This window comes from Equus przewalskii, chromosome 20, assembly GCF_037783145.1.
Source record: "Equus przewalskii isolate Varuska chromosome 20, EquPr2, whole genome shotgun sequence".
In the NCBI taxonomy this organism is placed as follows: Eukaryota; Metazoa; Chordata; class Mammalia; order Perissodactyla; family Equidae; genus Equus; species Equus przewalskii.
In genome coordinates this window covers 1897603-1915847 of record NC_091850.1, presented here as the reverse complement: position 1 = coordinate 1915847, position 18245 = coordinate 1897603, and the positions used below count along the sequence as shown (strand labels likewise).

General features: G+C 52.6%; 1 protein-coding gene across 1 annotated transcript in view; it reads right to left on the bottom strand.

The window, feature by feature from the left end:
* Nucleotides 1-18245, bottom strand: part of NWD1 (NACHT and WD repeat domain containing 1) — an 80034-nt gene that overhangs the window by 54244 nt on the left and 7545 nt on the right. Inside the window, exons 3-7 of the mRNA XM_070587336.1 lie at nt 17649-17795; nt 14355-14440; nt 11697-11813; nt 7049-7343; nt 1662-2934 (exon numbers count right to left, since the gene is read on the bottom strand). Of these exons, the coding sequence (XP_070443437.1) occupies nt 1662-2934; nt 7049-7343; nt 11697-11813; nt 14355-14440; nt 17649-17766 (1889 nt within the window). The 5' untranslated portion in view covers nt 17767-17795. The remainder of the gene's footprint in view (nt 1-1661; nt 2935-7048; nt 7344-11696; nt 11814-14354; nt 14441-17648; nt 17796-18245) is intronic.

Genomic DNA, 18245 nt, shown 5'->3' with positions numbered 1-18245 from the left:
CGCTGGGGAGCTTGGGAGAAACACAGGTTCCCAGGCCCCAGCCCAGACCTGCAGAATCAGAGTCTTTGTTCAAAACAAGACCCAAGAGGCATGCACGCCCTGGGGCCAGGGGGCTGTCCTACAGAGTAACCAGCCTGTGCTCTTCCCGAAGACATAGACAGCTGGTGGAATGTTCCAGAATAAGGGAAACCAAAGAGACTTGACAACTAAATGCAACATGCAGTCGTGGATGGGGTAGAAGGGGACAGACATAGCTACGAAGGACATTTTTGAGATAATTGGCAAATTTTGACTATAAACTGTGTATTAAATACTATTATTGCATCTGTGTTCTATTTCCTGAGTTTTGTGATCGTCCTGTGGAGGTGTGGGGTTCTGACTGCTCTTAGGAAATCTGTGAGGTGTTTAAAGATAAAGAGGAATGATGCCTGTAATGAATTCTCAAATGGTTCAGTGAAAATGGTGGGTGTGTGTGTGTGTGTGTGTGTGTGTGATAGATAGATATAGAGACAGAGAGAGATAGAAAGAAAGAGGAATGGATAGATAAATTCAGAGATAGATAGAAAAATAGAAGGAAGGGAGGGAGGGAAGAGGGAAAAGATAGATAAGGAAGGGGGAGAGAGGGACAGACAAAGCTATGTGGCAAATTGGTGACTCTGGAGGAAGGGCGTATGGCAGCAGTTCTCAGCTAGGGCCATTCTGCCTGCAGGGGACACTCGGCAATGTCCTGAGACACTTTGGTTGTCACAGCTGGGGGTCCTCCCAGCATGTGTGGGTGGAGGCCAGGGATGCGCTCAGCATCCTGCTGGGCACAGGGCGGCCCCCACAGCAAAGAATGATCTGGCCCCAAACATGGGTAGGGCCAAGGCTGAGAACCCTCCATGTCTGGGAATTCTTGGCCCTACTTTTTGCACTATGGGAATTCTTCCACTAGTCTATAAACTTGAAATTATTTCCAAGTGAAAATTTTATAGAAGAAATACCACAGACAAATCCATAGAGACAGAAAGTAGATTAGCGGGTGCCAGGGGCTGGCGGAGGGGGGACAGGGAGCTACTGCTCGTGGGGACGGGGTCTCCTGTTCAGATGATAGAATGTTCTAGAGATGGATAGTGGTTGCACAACATTGTGAGTGTCCTAAATGCCACGGAACTGTCCGCATTAAAACAGTGAACTTTATGCTACGTGAACCATCCTGGGTTGAATAATGTCCCTCCAAATTCACACCCACCTGGAACCCGTGACTGTGGCCGTATTTGAGACAGACTTTGGGGAAGGAATCCAGGCAAGAGGAGGTCCTACTGGATCAGCGTGGGCCCTGGTGCAAGCGGTGGTGACCTCGAAACCAAAGGAAAGTCACACAGAGAGACGCAGAGGGAGAAGCCACCGATGGGGGCAGATGGGAGGGAGGTGTCTATGAGCCAGAGAATGCCAAAGCTTGTTGGCAACACCAGGAGCTAAGAGAAGGGCCTTAAACAGGTTCTCCCCTAGTGCCTTCGGCCCTGCCGACCTCTCCATCTCAGACTCCTGGCCTCCAGAACTGCGAGAGTAAACTTCCGTTGTTTCGAACTCCCTAGGTCGTGATTCGTTATGGCAGCCCTAAGAGACAAACGATGCATTCTCTCTCAACTTAAAAAAGAGTGAGAAGAACAGAGACTTACCTGGAAGACACGATGTAGCCCAGGACATGGGCCACCAGGAGCTGCCCATGCGTCTGCTCCAGGCGGGCGCACAGCTGCTGCATGGCTTCCCCGGCCGTGGGGGCCAGAGGGGCGGGCACGGTGAAGGAGGCCCAGCTCCGGGCCTCCTCGAAGGCCAGCCTCAGCCGCCCTGGGTGCCCGCACTCTGGGAGGCTGGCCCACAGCAGCTCCGTCTGTCCCGCGCTCAGGGTCCTCCTCGAGGCCGCCATCAGCAGCTGGAGCATCTCTTGCCCCTGATTTCCCGAGAGGGGTCTGACCTCCCAGTAGGCCCCTGGGTCTGTGAGCGTCTGCTGCACGGTCTCTAGAGCCCCCTGCTGCCCCAAGCAGGCCGAAAGGATGAGGTGGACCCTCGGGGGGCAGTTAGGAGGCAGCCAGGGGACCCTCCGAGCACGGTGGACGGAGTCCACATCATCCACGGAATCCAGCAGGATCACGAGGGACTCGAAGTTTCGGCTGGAGACGGTGTGGAGGAGGATGTGGAAAAACTGGACCAGCCTGGCATGGGCCTCCAGGACCTGGGCAGGGGGCAGGGGCAGCCCGTAGGCCAGGCACACCTGGAAGCAGACGCTCTGGAGCAGGCCATGGGCGTCGGAGCTCATCTGCGAGGTCCCCAGCAGCCGCAGGACGGTCACTGTCTTGCGGCCAAGCAGCCCTGGCATTTGCTGGGCCAGCTGGCACATCAGAGCCGTCTTTCCAATGCCCGGGGCCCCAAAAAGCACCAGGGCCGTGTGTGGGTGGCTGTCGCTCTCCCGCAGGTGCTGTCCCAGCTGCGTCAGGAGCTCCTGGCGCCCGCAGAAGGCGCGGGTGGCCTCGGCGCTCAGCCCCAGGTGGTGGCGGACCTCCTGGTGGAGCCATGCCAGCTCCTGCCTGCCCGCCTCCAGCTCCCGGAGGCGTTCCAGGACCTGGTGGTTAGCCCGGGCCACAAACTGCTCGCCCAGCTCCTTCAGGTACCGGGCATGAGCCTTGTTCTGGGGGTTCACCAGGTCACGGCTCCAGGGCAGGTGGTGGGCCTTGAGGACTCCGGGCTGCGTGTCGGCGATGCGCCCCTTGAGGCTGCTGAGGAGGTTCTGGGCATCTGTGTCCAGGCAGCCATCTGCGAGCCGGTCCACCATCTTGAGGGCACACTCCTCCAGGATGTGTTTGTCGAGGTCTGGGATCTCTCTCAGGAAGACGGTGGCGCCCTGGTCCCCGTCTGCCGAGCTCAGCAGGCCTCGTTCTATCTCCCACTCAATGACTGCAAAGGTGGAGGAGATGGGAAGGGAGCATGGTCATCATTGAGTCATCAGCTGGCCCGAGGGGGATGCTTGGGAGACACACTCGGGGGTGAGGGTGTTTGTTCTCAAGCTTAACATGCACCAGGAGTCACCTGGCACAGCCACAACCTGCAAACTAATGCACTTGCGTGTGTTCCAGTAAAGCTTTATTTACAAAACAAGCCTTGGGCCGGATTTGGCCCCGGGGCCAAGGTTTGCCCACCCCGTCCCTCAGCTGGCCTGAGGACCCATATTTTCCAGAATCAAGGGCCCAAACTGACTTCTCCTTGGAGGCTGCTGTTTTGAAACGGCAGTCAGACACGGCGAGTTATTTCTGAAGCTGCCCTGGGCTCGGCGGAGGCCCCCAGCTCTCTGCAGCTGAGCAAGTCAGGCGCTGGGAGACAGGACTCAGTCTCAGAATCAAAGACAAGAGCCACACACAAGTCCTCCTTGGAGAGACCCCAGCCCGCTGCCCCCGGCCTGTGAATGGAGGTCAGAGATGAAGGCCAATAGCAGTCCCCAAATAGGACCCTTCTTGGACACATTTCTGCGCGAACCCATCCAAGACCATCTGCTCTGCCACCTGCAGGCTGTGTGATCTTAGGCAAATCACTGCACCTCTCTGAGTCTATTTCCTCCCCTGTAATGTGGGTGAACTAGCCAAACCTTGATGGGCTACTGTGCGGATCTTCCATGAAATAGAGCTTGTGAAAAGCAGAGCGCGCTGTGCCGAGGGAAAGAGCTGATCTCCACAGGCTGCAGACTGTGAGATTCCATCTTCTATAGCATTGTTGAAATAACAAAATTACAAAGATGGAGATGGACGCGTGTCTGCGGGGGGTTGGGGATTGTAGGGAGGGGGAGTGTGGCGCTAAAGGGGTAGCGAGAGGGATCCCTGTGGTGGGGGGCCGCCCTGCACGGCGGTGGTGGCTCCTGGATGCTACACGGGTGACAAAACTGCATAGGATGAAATACACACGTGTGTGCGGCACGCACACACACACGCGTGTCCTGCGAAGTGGTGCTCCCTCTGCATTCCCACGTCTCGGCGGTGACATGGCTCTCCAGTGTTGAAAGGCTGTACCTCTGGGGGAAACTGAGTGAAGGACACACGGAACCTCTTCCTACTATTTTTTTGCAACTTGCTGTGAATCTCCATTTCAAAATATAAAGTTTTAAAGAATGGAAGGCGAGCAAGGTGCCTGGGAAATAACACGCTCGGATGACGCTGCCGACGCAGCAGCGCCCAGCTTGGCGCCCACTCGTGCTTTCTGCTGGTTTCAAGGAGTTCTGTTTGTTTTTTCAAGTGGGACTTCTTAACGGGCTGGGTTGCTATTGCTGCTTGAAGCTCAAACGAGGTCATGGGGGGACAGGACCCTTCGTACCCCCACAATGACTCCGTGTTGGGAACCTCTGACTAGTTCCTTCTGCAGAAGCAGAAACTGAGGCTCCGAGCACGCCAGAAGTCAGTACAGCTGGAAAGGGCAAGGCTGCGCTGCAACCAGGCCCAGCACAGCCCCCAGACACTGGTGACGGCCCCAGGGGCAGACATCTCTGTGGAAGCAATTAGCAGGTGTGGCTTTGTGTCACAGAGAAAGCAATAGCGCTGTAGCTAAGTGCCCAAACACAGTAGTCATTAACAATGTTCATGTGAAGAGTGTATTCAAAATTAACACGTCTTTCCTAGTCTTAAGCAAAGGATCAAGGTTGGCAGCAGGTGTGATGTCAGGTGGGCATCAGGCACCTGCTATGACGGGATGCGGAGGGAAGCTCACCCTGCGGGCCTCCTCCCAGAAACCTACAACCCCAGCCTGATCACAGGAAACAGCAGCCACGCCCAGGGGGGCATTCCACAACAGACCTGGCCAGCACGCCTAACACCGTCAAAGTCATGAGAAACAAGGAAAGCCTGAGAAACTGCCATGAACCAGAGGAGCCAAGGAGACATAAGGACCAAACGCACTGTGGGATCCTGTACCGGCTCCCAGACAGAGGACACTGATGGGGAAACTGAGGGAATCTGGATAAAGTCCAGAGTCTAGTTCATCACCAGGGACCACTGTGAAGTACGAATGTTAATTTCTTAGTTTTGGCAAATGTCCTGTGGTCACATAAGATGTTAGCATTTGGGGAAGCTGGTGAAGAACATTCGGGAACTCTGAGTTGTCTTTGTACCTTTAGAAAATTATAACTTTCCTGTTAATCTAAAAGTATCCCCAGGGCCAGCCCGATGGCGCAGCGGTTAAGTGCACATGTTCCACTTCAGCGTCCCGGGGTTTCCCAGTTCAGACCCCGGGTGTGGACCTGGTACTGCTTGGCAAGCCATGCTGTGGCAGGCGTCCCACATATAAAGTGGAGGAAGATGGCCACAGATGTTAGCTCAGGGCCAGTCTTCCTCAGCAAAAAGAGGAGGATTGGCAATGTTAGCTCAGGGCTAATCTTCCTCAAAAAAAAAAAGTATCCCCAAAGAAAAAGTTTACTTTTAAAAATTGATGTCATTACTAGAATTAATATATATACAGGCACACCTCAGAGATATTGCGGGTTGGGTTCCACCCACCACAATAAAGCAAATATCACAATAAAGCGAGTCACACGAACCTTTTGGTTTTCCAGCACATATAAAAGTTATGTTGATGCTATCCTGTAGTCCACTAAGCATGCAATAGCATAATGTCTAAAAAACATTGTACTGCCCTTAATTAAAAAATGCTTTATTGCTAAAAAATGCTAACCATCATCTGAGCCTTCAGCGAGTTGTAATCTTTTTGCTGGTGGAGGATCTCATTAAAAACACAATATTTGGGGCCGACCCCGGGGCCGAGTGGTTAAGTTCGCGCGCTCTGTTTCAGCGGCCCAGGGTTTTGCCAGTTCGGATCCTGGCGCAGACCTAGCTCCGCTCCTCAAGCCATGCTGAGGTGACGTCCCACATAGCAGAACTAGAAGGACCTGCAGCTAGGGTATACAACTGAGTACTGGGGGGGCTTGGAGAGAAGAAGAAAAAAAAAGATTGGCAACAGATGTTAGCGCAGGGCCAATCTTAAATAAACAAATAAATAAAGAAATATCTGTGAAGTGCAATAAAGCAACACGCAATAGAACGAGGTATGGCTGTATAATATATATTAATACGTAATATATACAAAAGGCAATATATAATAATCAATGTATTTTAATAAAATTAAAATATTATTAATATAATCACTACATTCAATATCTTTAATAAATCAATGTATTTCATATGATCATAATATAAATCCACTTATATAATATGTTGATAATACGAATCCACATATTTAATATGTTGATTACATAAATTTATATATTTAATACGTTGATATAATGAATTCATGTATTTAATATTTTTAGTAACATAAATTCATACATTTCACAGTTTTGGCAATATGAATTCGTCTACTTGATATTTTTGGTGATATAAATTGACGGACTAACAATCCACAAGCTGGCGTGCTATTAACCCCCAAGCAGGAGGCCCTGTGTCCTGCTGCAGCACGCGTGGGGAAAGGGCTGGACCCGCTGCATTTGTGGAAACCTGTTCCTGGCAGGCGGGGTGGAGGGCAGAGGGGGCAGAGGCGGAGGCTGCAGGCGGGGGCCGGCTGACAGACCCTGGCAGTCACAGGGTCCAATCTCTGCTCTGCCCCTGGGCAAAGGAGACGCCTTCTTGTGCCTCAGTTTCCACCTCTGAGGTAGGCGCAGTGGGGCCGGATGGCTGGGACGCCTCGGCAGGGACTGGTTCCTGGGCTAACACAGGGAGACCCACTGCTCCAGTGTTCCTGGGACCGTCTGAACTCAGCCCTAAAGCTCCCAGGCAAATCGGGAGGGTGGTCCCCCTAGAACCCCTCCCTCAAAGCCAGGAGCCTCCCCGGAGAGGGGAGGAGGGAGCGGGGGAGGAGAGGAGGACCCCAAAAGATGGAGAAGCAACCGGAATGAGGCGGACTCTCCTGGGTCAGTAAAGGAAGGATTTTTGGAACTGAGTCTGGGAGGCAGGTCTGCTTGGCATTTACCGAGACGCAGACTGTGGCATCTGCACCAAACCTGATATGCATCTGAACGGGGGCAGAGCGGCGGCCTCACCTGAGCGGGAGTAGCGGTGCCACTGCTCCTGCGTGAGGAGGCCCAGCCTCCGTGCGTCCCGGGCTCCGGAGCGCAGCACCGAGGCCAGGGCATCCTCGGGCTCACTGACCTCCCCGGCGCCCGGCGCCTGCAGCACGTAGGCGGGGGGCACGGCGTTCTCGTCCCTCCGGAAGCGTCGGGCCACCAGCTCCAGGTCGCCGGGCCTGGCGGCCAGCTGAGCCTGCAGTGCCTCCCACTCCTTCTCCTCGATGAGTGCGGGGACCGGACAGGGCCCGTACTGGTTCCCCATGAGGGCCTGGCAGAGAGAGGGCAGAGGGTGCGGGCTCCAGTGTCGGCACCGGCACTTGGCTCTGAGACCCTCGGGGAGCCACACCTCGCCCCTAAAAATGAGCCTGGTGGTAGCGCCATGGCGATAGTGACATTAAGAAGCGCAAGCAGAGCCTTATGGCATCTGCACGTGGGGACCTGGGGACATGCGGCAGGGGGATCGAGCACTGAGCACCTCAGCAGCTTTTATTGGGAACCCCTCTGTGGCAGGTGAATAACACCCCCAAAGATCCCTGGTCCCATTGCCTGGGCCCCGTGGATGTACCTTCTGTGGGAAAGGGTGGTGGTGGTTAATTTTGTGAGTCAGCTTCACTGGGCTAAGGGACGCCCAGAGAGCTGTCCAATGTGATTTCCGGGTGTGTCTGTGCAGGTGTGTCTGGAAGAGGTCAGCATTTGCATTGGTGAGCTGAGGCAGGCGGACGGCCCTCCCCAGCGCGGGTTGGCCTCACCACACCCACCAAAGGTCCCGACAGAAAGAAAGAAGGAGGGAGGGTGATTCCCTCTCTCTGCTCGAGCGCACATATGTACTTGGGTTCCACTTCTCTGAAGAAGCCTGATACAAGGGTCTTTGCAGACGGGATTAAGTTAAAGGTCTTGTGCTGGGGAGATTATCCTGGGTTATCCGGGGGGCCCTAAATGTAATCTCAAGAGTCCTTACTAAGAGTCAGGCAGAGGGAGATTCGACACAAACAGCAGAGAAGACGACGATATGACAACAGAGGCAGAACTGGAGGGATGCGGCCACAAGCCAAGGAATGCCTGGAGCCACCAGAAGCTGGAAGAGGCAAAGCAAGGCTTCTCCTTGAGAAATGTAGGAGGGAGCACAGTCCTGCTGAGAGAATAAGCAGGACAGTCTTGGTCTGTGCCTTCCTGGACCTTGGAGTCTTAACAGGAGAGGCCAGCATCAATCTGGGAATTGGCATCAATCTGAGAATTTGCACCAATGTCAAAGTGAAGCCGTCATAGAGCTAGACAGAAAGGGTAAAGTGGGTCACACGCGAGCTGTGAGGTCAGGGAAATTCCCCTGAGGAAGTGAGGATCGAGCTACAGAATAAGACATGAGAAGGAGTGCACTGGGCAGAGCACCTGGCAAGCAGAGGAAACATCATGTGCAAAAGCCCTGTGGCAGGAAGTGTGGCAAAAGGCCAGTGTAGGAAAGCCAGGGGAGCTGAAGCACCAACAAAGTGGCAGCAGTGGAGGGAGAAAAGGCTGTCCACAAGGGCAAGATTTTGTTGGGCATGGGGAGGCCCTAAGATTTTGGTCCTAATGTCGAGGACACTAGGAGGCCCTCTTTCTATCCCAACACGCTCAAGGAAGGTGAAAAGTGGAATGCAAGAGAATTACGCCTAGGATATAGGGCCCAAAGTCTTGAGTTTTCTCATATAAAATGGAAGCAACCACCCTTCCTCTCTTCAGTGGGTTTTTCCAGAATATCCCAGGGACATGCCTCTGGGAAACCTGGATAAATGGAATCTGTGATGACAGGATGTTGCTTCCCTGCAGGAACAGCCTCTGAGGAGCCAGAGAGGTCGAAAAGGCGAGGTCAGCTGGCCACAGACCAGAGCTCTCAGGAAGGAGAGTGAGAGTACAAAACCCTGCATGTGGGGCCAGCGTAAGGGACCGGGAGGAGCCAGAAAGGAGGCGAGAAGGAGGCACCAAGAGCAGCTCTCTGGGGACGCTGGAGCTGCTGCTGGTGGCCTTGAGACCCAGAGCCTCTCAAAGGAAGTGCCGTGGGGATGTCCCTGCCATGCTGCCTAAGGACTTATTTACTGGAGAGACGCGTCTCCAAGGGCCGCTGGCGCAGCTCCATGGGAAGCCCCCAAGCAGGGCCACTCAAGGACAACGACGCTGTGGCTCTGAGGTGACAGGGGGCCACGCCTGGTTCAGGAACAAACAGCTGTGGGCAGAAGTCCGCCGGCGCCCAAGGAGCCCTTCTAGGAGGAGGCGCAAGCAAGGTCCCCTGGCCATGGGGCCTGGGCAGCTGGAACAGCGTCCCCCGTCCCCCGTGCCTCCTGGAGCCACGCTGTGCTTTTCGCGGCCTGCGACTTGGGTTGCAAAATCAAATTCCTCCTGGAGTTCTTTTTCTCCCCATCTCCCTTTTCTCTTTAAAAAAGTTTTCCTTTGAAACTCAACAAAATGATCAATCACCAGGCTCAATTGGAAAACTAAATGAGAAGACTGGAAAAGAGATTCGTGAAGGAGAGACGCAAGCAGGGCATCGAGCCTCCCAGACCTGGGGATGTATTTCGAAGCAACAATAATTAACACAGAGTGATTCAAACAGTACAGACTTCCAGGCAGACGATGAGTGAGTCCTGGGGAGTCACGGACAGCGTGGGGACACGTGAGCACTGCCCTGTGGCAGATTTCAAAGCTGCTGAGAGTAGACCCTAAACGTTCTCACTTTCTTTTCTTTTTCCTTTTTGTATTTATACGAGATGATGGTGGTAACTAAACATTGTAATAATTATTCCACAATATATGTAAGTCAAGCCATTATGCTGTGCACCTGAAACATATACAGTGTGGCATGTCAATTACTTCTCAATAAAAATCAAAAAAGAAGGAAAAAGGGGGAAAAAAAGGTAGTGCCAACATATGAAGAAAACTATAGAGCTAAAGAATGCAAATACACTCGCCTGTGCACAGAAAACGTAAACATAATGAAGACAGTTGCTCGCACACCCCGCCCAGGTCTTGGTTTCTCGTAGGGAGGCCTAATCTCCACGGCAGCATTGGAAGTGTAGAAGTTACTAAAGCAACATAGCGTCGTCAGTGTTCCCATCGTGGCTGTCCAGTATGGTGGCCACTTGCCACACGTGGCTACTGAGCCACTGCAATGTGGCTGTGCAACTGAGGAAGTGGAATTTTAGCTCCACTGGATTTTTTTTTTTAAAGATTGGCACCTGAGCTAACAACTGTTGCCAATCTTCTTTTTTTTTTTCTTTTTCTGCTTTACCTTCCCAACCCCCCCTCCCCGCCCCCCCGCACATAGGCACATAGTTGTATATCTTAGTTGCAGGTCCTTCTAGTTGTGGGATGTGGGACGCCGCCTCAACGTGGCCTGATGAGCAGTGCCATGTCCACGCCCAGGATGCAAACCCTGGGCCGCCGCAGCAGAGCATATGAACTTAACCACTCGGCCACGGAGCCAGCCCCATCCACTGGATTTTAATTAATTGAAATTTAAATCATCACACGTGGTTCGTGGCTACTGCATTGGGCAGTGCAATTCTAAGGCCAAACAGCCTATTTCTTTTTATTTCCCTAGAAAACAGCCTTTATAATGGGCACCACTCTCTTCTACATTCTCCCTTATTTCCAGGAGCGGTTTGGAGGGTTTTTCTTTTTATTTGGAGCGACTCAGAACGTCTTTGTGATTAAAGTGTGGCGGGCAAAGATACTTTCTTGACTTTCTCCCTCTTTACATTCTAAGACAGGGGTCGGCAACTTTTTTCTGTTAAGGGCCAGAGAGCCAATATTTTCAGCTTTGCAGGCCAGATGGTTTCTGTTGCAACTGCTCAGCTCCGAGCTGTAGCTGGAAAGCAGCCCTGGGTGATGCCTAGATGAGTGGACGTGGCTGAGTGCCAATAAAGCTTTATTTACAAAAACAGGCAGTGGGCCGGATTTGCTCCACAGGCTGTAGGCTGCTAAACCCTGCTGTAGGATTGATGAGCCAAAATGGCAGTTATTGGATGTATCTGGAACCTGGTGGGGTAATAAATCGGGACTTGGGAATGTCATTTGTTGATCACAACCCAAACCGTTCATTGTGAGCTGGCAGTTATTTTAGTGACAGAAGGAGTACATTTGGGAGGGAAAGAGAAAAGACCCTGTGACATGGAAACATTGGCCTTGCCTGGGGCTGGAGGAAGTCTGCCCCTGAGGCAGGCTCCTGAAGGGCCGTCGAGTCTGCTCCCCACACCATGGGGCACATGGGAGAAAGAAATTTCTGTTACCCTGGGGTTCCACCTTACCTATGGTTTTCCAGGACCCCAAAGTTCCCCAACATAGAGTGGATGGGGTGGGAAAGCTGAGAGAAAGTCCAGAGCAAATTCTAACATCCCTTTGGCTTTCAACACCCTCTCCATCTCACCTGCTGCATGCATTTGACTGCTAATGTCTGGATCCCAGCTAGCTCTGCAGAAAATGAGTGCCGTGATTTATTAGCAATGTCTGCCATGGGCTGATTATGGAGAGTGGGTACAATAGCAGAATGCCACCCACTTCCCTCCACTGGTGGGTTTGGCTAGGGAGCAGGGCCATATCCTGGTGCTGGAACAAGAAGTAAGAGCTAACCCCTCCCTCCTGAGAGACTCACAACAAAAGCCGGCCCTATGGATGTTTTCCAACACCGGTCCAGCTCCTCCAAGCAGAGTTCCATGGTCATGTGTTCAGTGGCCTCGGCACTGCGAACACCCCACCTCAGATCAACAACCTGGGGACACAAGCACGGGCTTGTCAGGAAGGTGGCAGGATGCATGAATTTTTCAATCCCCTTTGACAAAGGCATAAAGATTTTTTTCAATAATGTTTGACACCCTCTCCCCAGAGGGGATTTCTGGATTAAAAGAACCTGAATGAACCCCAAACCCCACTGTAACCGTGACAAGAGCATCTGACAGACCCAGACCAGGGGCATCCCGCGGGACCCAGCCAGTCTTCCCCAAGACCCCAAGGTCATGAGCAACAAGGAAAGACGAGGAGCCGTCCCAGACCAGGGGAGGCTGGGGAGATGTCACGACCACAGGCAGTGGGGTCCCTGTAAGGATAGGTCCTCGAGCAGAGAGAGCACGGGCACGGAAGAACTGGTGACGTCCGAGTAACGTCAGGAGGTCGGTCACTGACAGTTGACTGACCGTCCGCCTCTCAGCTGCGACAGACGCGCTGATAACGGAAGGTGTTCACATTCAGGGAGGCTGGGTGCGGGGCACAGGGGACTCTGGACATCTCTGCAACTTTTGTGTGGATCTAAATTCCGAAATCAGATGTTTACTTAAAAACATTTAAAATTTTTAAAGAACTTGAGCATTTTGAAGCTGTTCCTTTTTAAGCAAGGACATGTCCGCAATTGTTCGCAGAGCTTTCTTTGCAAAGCAGGGCATTTAGTTTGGCCAAAATGGGACAGGCAAAGTCTCTGGGGCAACCGCATGCAGTGGTCCGTTTCCGCCAGCTTGCCCCAGGGTGAGAGGGCTGGCAGAGCCCCCGCAAGTCAGAGGGTGGAGCTGGCCCCGAGGACAGAAGGATGAGGAGGGGGCAGGAGGGGACTCAGACTGATGCAGAGCAAGGCTGCCCCGGGAGAGACGGCCGAGGCGTCCTGGCCTGCCGATCTACAGCACCCTCCGGGAGGCCTAGGGCGTCCTCACCTGACCCGACCTGACCCGTATCCAAAGTTATAGGACTGATGAGGATTATTTTAGGCTGGTTACTTTTAAAACTGCAGATGAGAAGGGGGCTGGATACCTTAATAAAAGCAACTCCGAGGAGCAGAGTTTGCTTGCCCTTTGTTGGGAAACATTTACATTTGTGAAGGCAGTCTCCTTGCCTCCCTCTCTGCACCAGGAGGAAGGCGGGGTGGCCTTATCTCTGGAAACTCTTAATGGGGAAGGCAAGGACTTAAGTTGGTTACTGTCTGGCAACCTCATGTAACTGATCCCTCCCCCCCAACATCCTCCTTTGTCTTTAGCTGAAGATAGTATTTAGGGTGGTGGCTTCTGGCCTTCACTTAATCCAATTTGATTCTTATCTAAAAGTTATAGGACCACCCAACATCCAGACCCCACCTGCACTGATACCATTTTAACTTTTTTACATATTCTTTCGTTTGTCTTGTAAAGAGATAATTCACATACCTACACCTTAAATTTAGCCTTACTCTCCACCCATGTGGGCAGCAGCAGCTCCCCATGCCAGCAGTACCTCCTCCTGCCCATGGGTCCTGTCCCCATGCAGCAGCAGCTCTGACTGCCCGTGGGTCCTGTCCCCATGCTATTCCACACTATTCTCTAAATAAAAGAGCACTACTGTCAGATCTTGAGAGTCCAAGAAATCTTTCTTTTGACTCCTCGGCTCACCGAGCCCGCATCAAGAGCAGACCCTGCCTCCCCAAGTTCTTTTGCCCAGAGGGAAAGACACATGAATTCCTGATGAACCACAGCATGGGGTGCAAAGACCACAGTAGTCAGCATGCATGCTTTTCTCTCTAGTGCCACTGCCACCGAGCCGTGTCTCAGGACCACCGGCGAGCAGAGTGGAACTCCCAGCACTGCTCTTTTTTGGTAGCAGACAAATGACGGCGTGGCTTACAATGAAGGAGCTTTGGTGCGATGCGTCGCTGTCCCAATGGCAAGGAGATAGCCTCAAGTGAAGCCGAGACTCCAAGACGGTTTGTCGGTTTCTGCATCGAAACGCGCAGCAGCAGCATCGCCCCCACTCCCGGGTCAGCGTGAGAGTCCCAGAGGCTGCTTGGGGCCCGTGGCGACTGTGCCCCACAGGCACACCACTGGAGCTCCAGAAAAAGGCATGTCCCACTTCCATGCACGCCCCAAATATCCCACAGCCCTCTTAGACTCCCCCCGAAGCTGCCCCAGTGCAGAAGAGGGCAAAGAGCAACAAAAGGCAGGAAAGGGCCCAGCCCAAGGAGCAGGGTCCCCAGGCGGCCACTCCTGTGCTGTGCCATGCCTCCTGTGCTAATCAAAATGCCCGTAGCCGTCATCCCTCCACCTGCTCTTTCAGAGGACTTTTATCTCCATGGCCCATGACCAGGGCCAGCTACAGAACTTGCAGGGCTCAGGGCAAAAAGAAAACGGGGCTCTTGTTCAAAAGTCATTATGAATTTCAAGACTCAACAGCAAAGCATTGAGCTGAGTGCGGAGCCCCTGTGAACAAAGGGCCCTGCGTGACTGCCCCAGGGCACACCCTCGTTCCCGACCTTCAGGACGGAGGGGACCCAGGCAGCGAGGAGCGGGCAGGTGCTCACCTCGAACATCAGGCCGTGCTTCTGGCAGAAAGTCTGCACCTCGGGGTAGGCGGCGCTCTGCAGAGCTTCTCTCTCTGCATCCATGTCTGCAGGAACAGCATGAAAGACGTCAGCTGGAAGAACCCAGAGCTCTTCCCTGCCCCACGGCTCTGCTTTCAGCCTCACTCACCCCACCAAGGCTGGGGCCCTTCACAGCAAATCAAAAGATGTGAAAGACACGAGGTACACCTAGGGAGGTCAACCATCCTGGGCTGCCTGGGATTTTCCTGGTGTCGGCACTAAAAATCTCACACCCTGGGAAACTCCTCAGTCGCAGCTAACCAGCATCGTTGGTTGCTCTAGGTTAGGGTTGCCAGATAAAATACAGGCTGCTTGGTTGAAATTGCATTTCAGATAAACAATGAATAACTTGCTAGCATAAGTATATCCCATTCCACGCACTATTTGGATAAATTTGCATTTCTGATAAACAACGAATAATTTGTTAGCGTAAGTGTGTCCGGGCCCAGGCACTATTTGGGATATACTTACCCGAAAGGATTATTCTTTGTTTATCTGAAATGCAAATCGAACTGGATGTCCTGGTTTTGATGTTGCCCTTGTTTTGGTTTTTGGGTTTTGCTAAATCTGGCAGCCCGACCTGGGGCAAACTGGGATGCTCAGACCTTCTCCAGCCCTGACGTCACTGTGTGGCCTGTGCCGAGTGTCAGGCTGTCCTCAGTTTCCTGTCTGTAAAATGGGGGTGATGCTCTGCTTTGCAGGGCTGCAAGCCCCAGAGTCAAGAACCTCTGCTGTCTCGGTCATCCAGGATCCCGCAGTACCAGGCACAGGCGCTCGGTAAATGTTGGCTGAACCACTGACCCAGGCAGGGAAATGCACCCAGCGCAAGGTCGGGGCTGCGGGAACACCCGTTTCACCATAGTGTCTATGAAAAGACACCCACAGCCACTGGTGCCGAGAAGCCGCCCAGGCTCCGAATGGGGGACGACCTGACGCCAATCTCAGCTCTGTCTCCTGCCCCTCCTCTTCCCATGCCCATCTTAGAAATCCCACAGGCCATCCCATTTGTCCAGAAAATAGCTACTAGGAAGTTACTTCACGCCCAGACAAGGCTGAGCAGCAGGGCGTAACATGGACGAGGCAGGGCAGCCATACCTCGCTTTACTGCGCTGTGCAGATATGCGCTTTTTTACAGGACCCTCCACCAGCAAAATGATTACAACTCGCTGAAGGCTCAGAGGATGGTTAGCATTTATTAGCAACAAAGTATTTTTTAATTAAGATGCATACATTGTTAACAAATGTTGGAGAGGTTGTGGAGAAAAAGGAACCCTCATCCACTGCTGGTGGGAATGCAAACTGGTGCAGCCACTATGGAAAACAGGATGGAGATTCCCCAAAAAATTAAAAATAGAAATACCATACGATCCAGCCATCCCACTACTCGGTATCTATCCAAAGAGCTTGAAGTCAGCAATTCCAAAAGTCCTATGCACCACAATGTTCACTGCAGCATTATTTACAATCACCAAGACGTGGAAGCAACCTAAGTGCCCATCGACAGATGATTGGATAAAGAAGATGTGGTATATATATACAATGGAATACTACTCAGCCACCAAAAAGAACAAAATTGTCCCATTTGCAACAACATGGATGGACCTTGAGGGAATTATGTTAAGTGAAATAAGCCAGATAGAGAAGGACAATCTGTATGACTCCACTCATATGAGGAATTTAAAAATGTAGACAAAGAGAACAGATTAGTGGCTACCAGGGGACAGGGGGGCTGGGGGGTGGGCACAAAGGGTAAAGGGGTGCACCTACAACATGACTGACAGACAATAATGTACAACTGAAATTTCACAAGATTGTAACCTATCATTAACTCAATAAAAATTAAATTAAAAAAAAGAAAAGAAAAATAATAACCACTACTATCTTAAAAAAAAAGATGTGTACATTGTTTTTGTAGACATAATGCTATTGCACACTTAGACTACAGTATGGTATCAACGTAACTTCTTTTGAGGAAGATTAGCCCTGAGCTAACATCTGCCGCCAATCCTCCTCTTTTTGCTGAGGAAGACTGGCCCTGAACTAACATCCGTGCCCATCTTCCTCTACTTTATATGTGGGACGCCTACCACAGCATGGCTTGCCAACTGGTGCTGCGTCTGCACCCGGGATCCGAACTGGTGAACTCTGGGCTACGGAAGCGGAACGTGCGAACTTAACTGCTGTGCCACTGGGCCGGCCCCTCAACATAACTTTTATATGCACGGGGAAACCAAAAGAATCGCGTGACTCGCTTTATTGTGATATTGGCTTTATTGTGGCTGTCTGCAACCAAATCCACAGCATCCCCAAGGTGTGCCTGTGTGTCAGAGCCAGCCCCCTCGCTCGGGAGAGCTGACTGCTAAATCTTCAGGAATTTTGTGAGCCAGTTATTAACACAACCATTATGAAAATTGATCTGAACTTACATTATAGTAAAATCAGAAATTGCAAACACTCAAAACTCATCATTGAGAAATTATTTTACTGCAGTGACCATGAGCTCTGCGCTGGAGTCTCTTTACAGCTACTGATTTTGTCTCAGGGAAATGCTGGCAGCCGGTGAGCTGCCGCACAGCCCTGCCTGACGCCTGTTCATGACGTCACACGGCAGCTCGAAACTGACGACCATGGGAGGATTTACACGGCGGAAACTGGCACACAGCGCAAAACAGGAGTTTTATTTTGTTTTTTGCTTTTTGGAGATTAGGTTACCAAACACTTGCCAGCACACTACTGTGTCGTCTTTGCCCTCATGGAGCTTACAGCCTGGTCGGAGGGGCGAGGCATTCAACAAAGACCAAATTCAGCTGATGGGGCTGGGGCTTCACGGGTTCCAGGACCTGCCAGAGGCCGGTGTGACCACAACACATGGTGAGGAAAGGATCATACAAGACAAGGCTGGGGAGGCGCATAGGACCCAGACTCGCCGGGCTTTGTAGCCGTGGAAAGACTCTGGCACTTTTCAAGCCTGGTGCACACCATGTTCATCACAAATTTAGTTGGAATATAATTTGCCACTCACAGCCACTCTATCAAGTCAGGCTCTCACCCTCGCTTATTGAAGAAGAAACAGAAGGTCTGGGAGGCTCCCCCTCACAGGTTCCCATGTGGATCACGGGCCAGGCTGCATTCACATCCAGGTCTCTCAGAGGACCCTGTGAGCCATGCCCATTGCCCTGGCACCCCCCGAGAGTGCTCGCTTGCCTCTGCCCCCAGCCCTGCCCTGCTCCTTACCTGAAACCGTGGAGCTGATAAAGATGGCCACGCTGCTGGACGGAGGCGCTGGGAGGGGGCCCGCCTGACCCTGGAGAAGCTGCTGGTGGGTGTCCGGGCTGAGGGGGTCCACGCTCATGCTGCCCACCCCCCTGGACGATCCTTCCCCTGGAAAGGGCCTGGGTTTCAGAAACCTCACGCCAGTGGCCTGGCAGCCTCCCTCATGAGGTCAGACAGGCAGGGCCATCCGGGGGGCACCTGCCTCACCCTCCAAGGCCTCTTAGGGACCTGCAGCCCCTGTCACCTCCAGTGTCCTGTGGAGCTGAGCCAGCTGCTCCTCTCTGCTCTGTTTTGTCTGTAAGTGCTAACAGGGGACCTTGGACAACGGCCTCTCAACCAAGGCCCCTGGATGTTGGCTCCTCCAGGCACCGGCGACGTTTACCTCTCAACCAACCAGCTCCTTGCCCTGAGAGCTCAGTGGTCGCTACAGCAACTGTGGTTTCCCAGCACTGGGTGTTGGGGCCTGGGGACCAGCCAGCCTCTCGAACACCTGGGTCCCGCGGGGCTCCACATAAGTTGAACCTGGGCCCAGGTGTGCAGAAAGAGGCTGTGGGATGC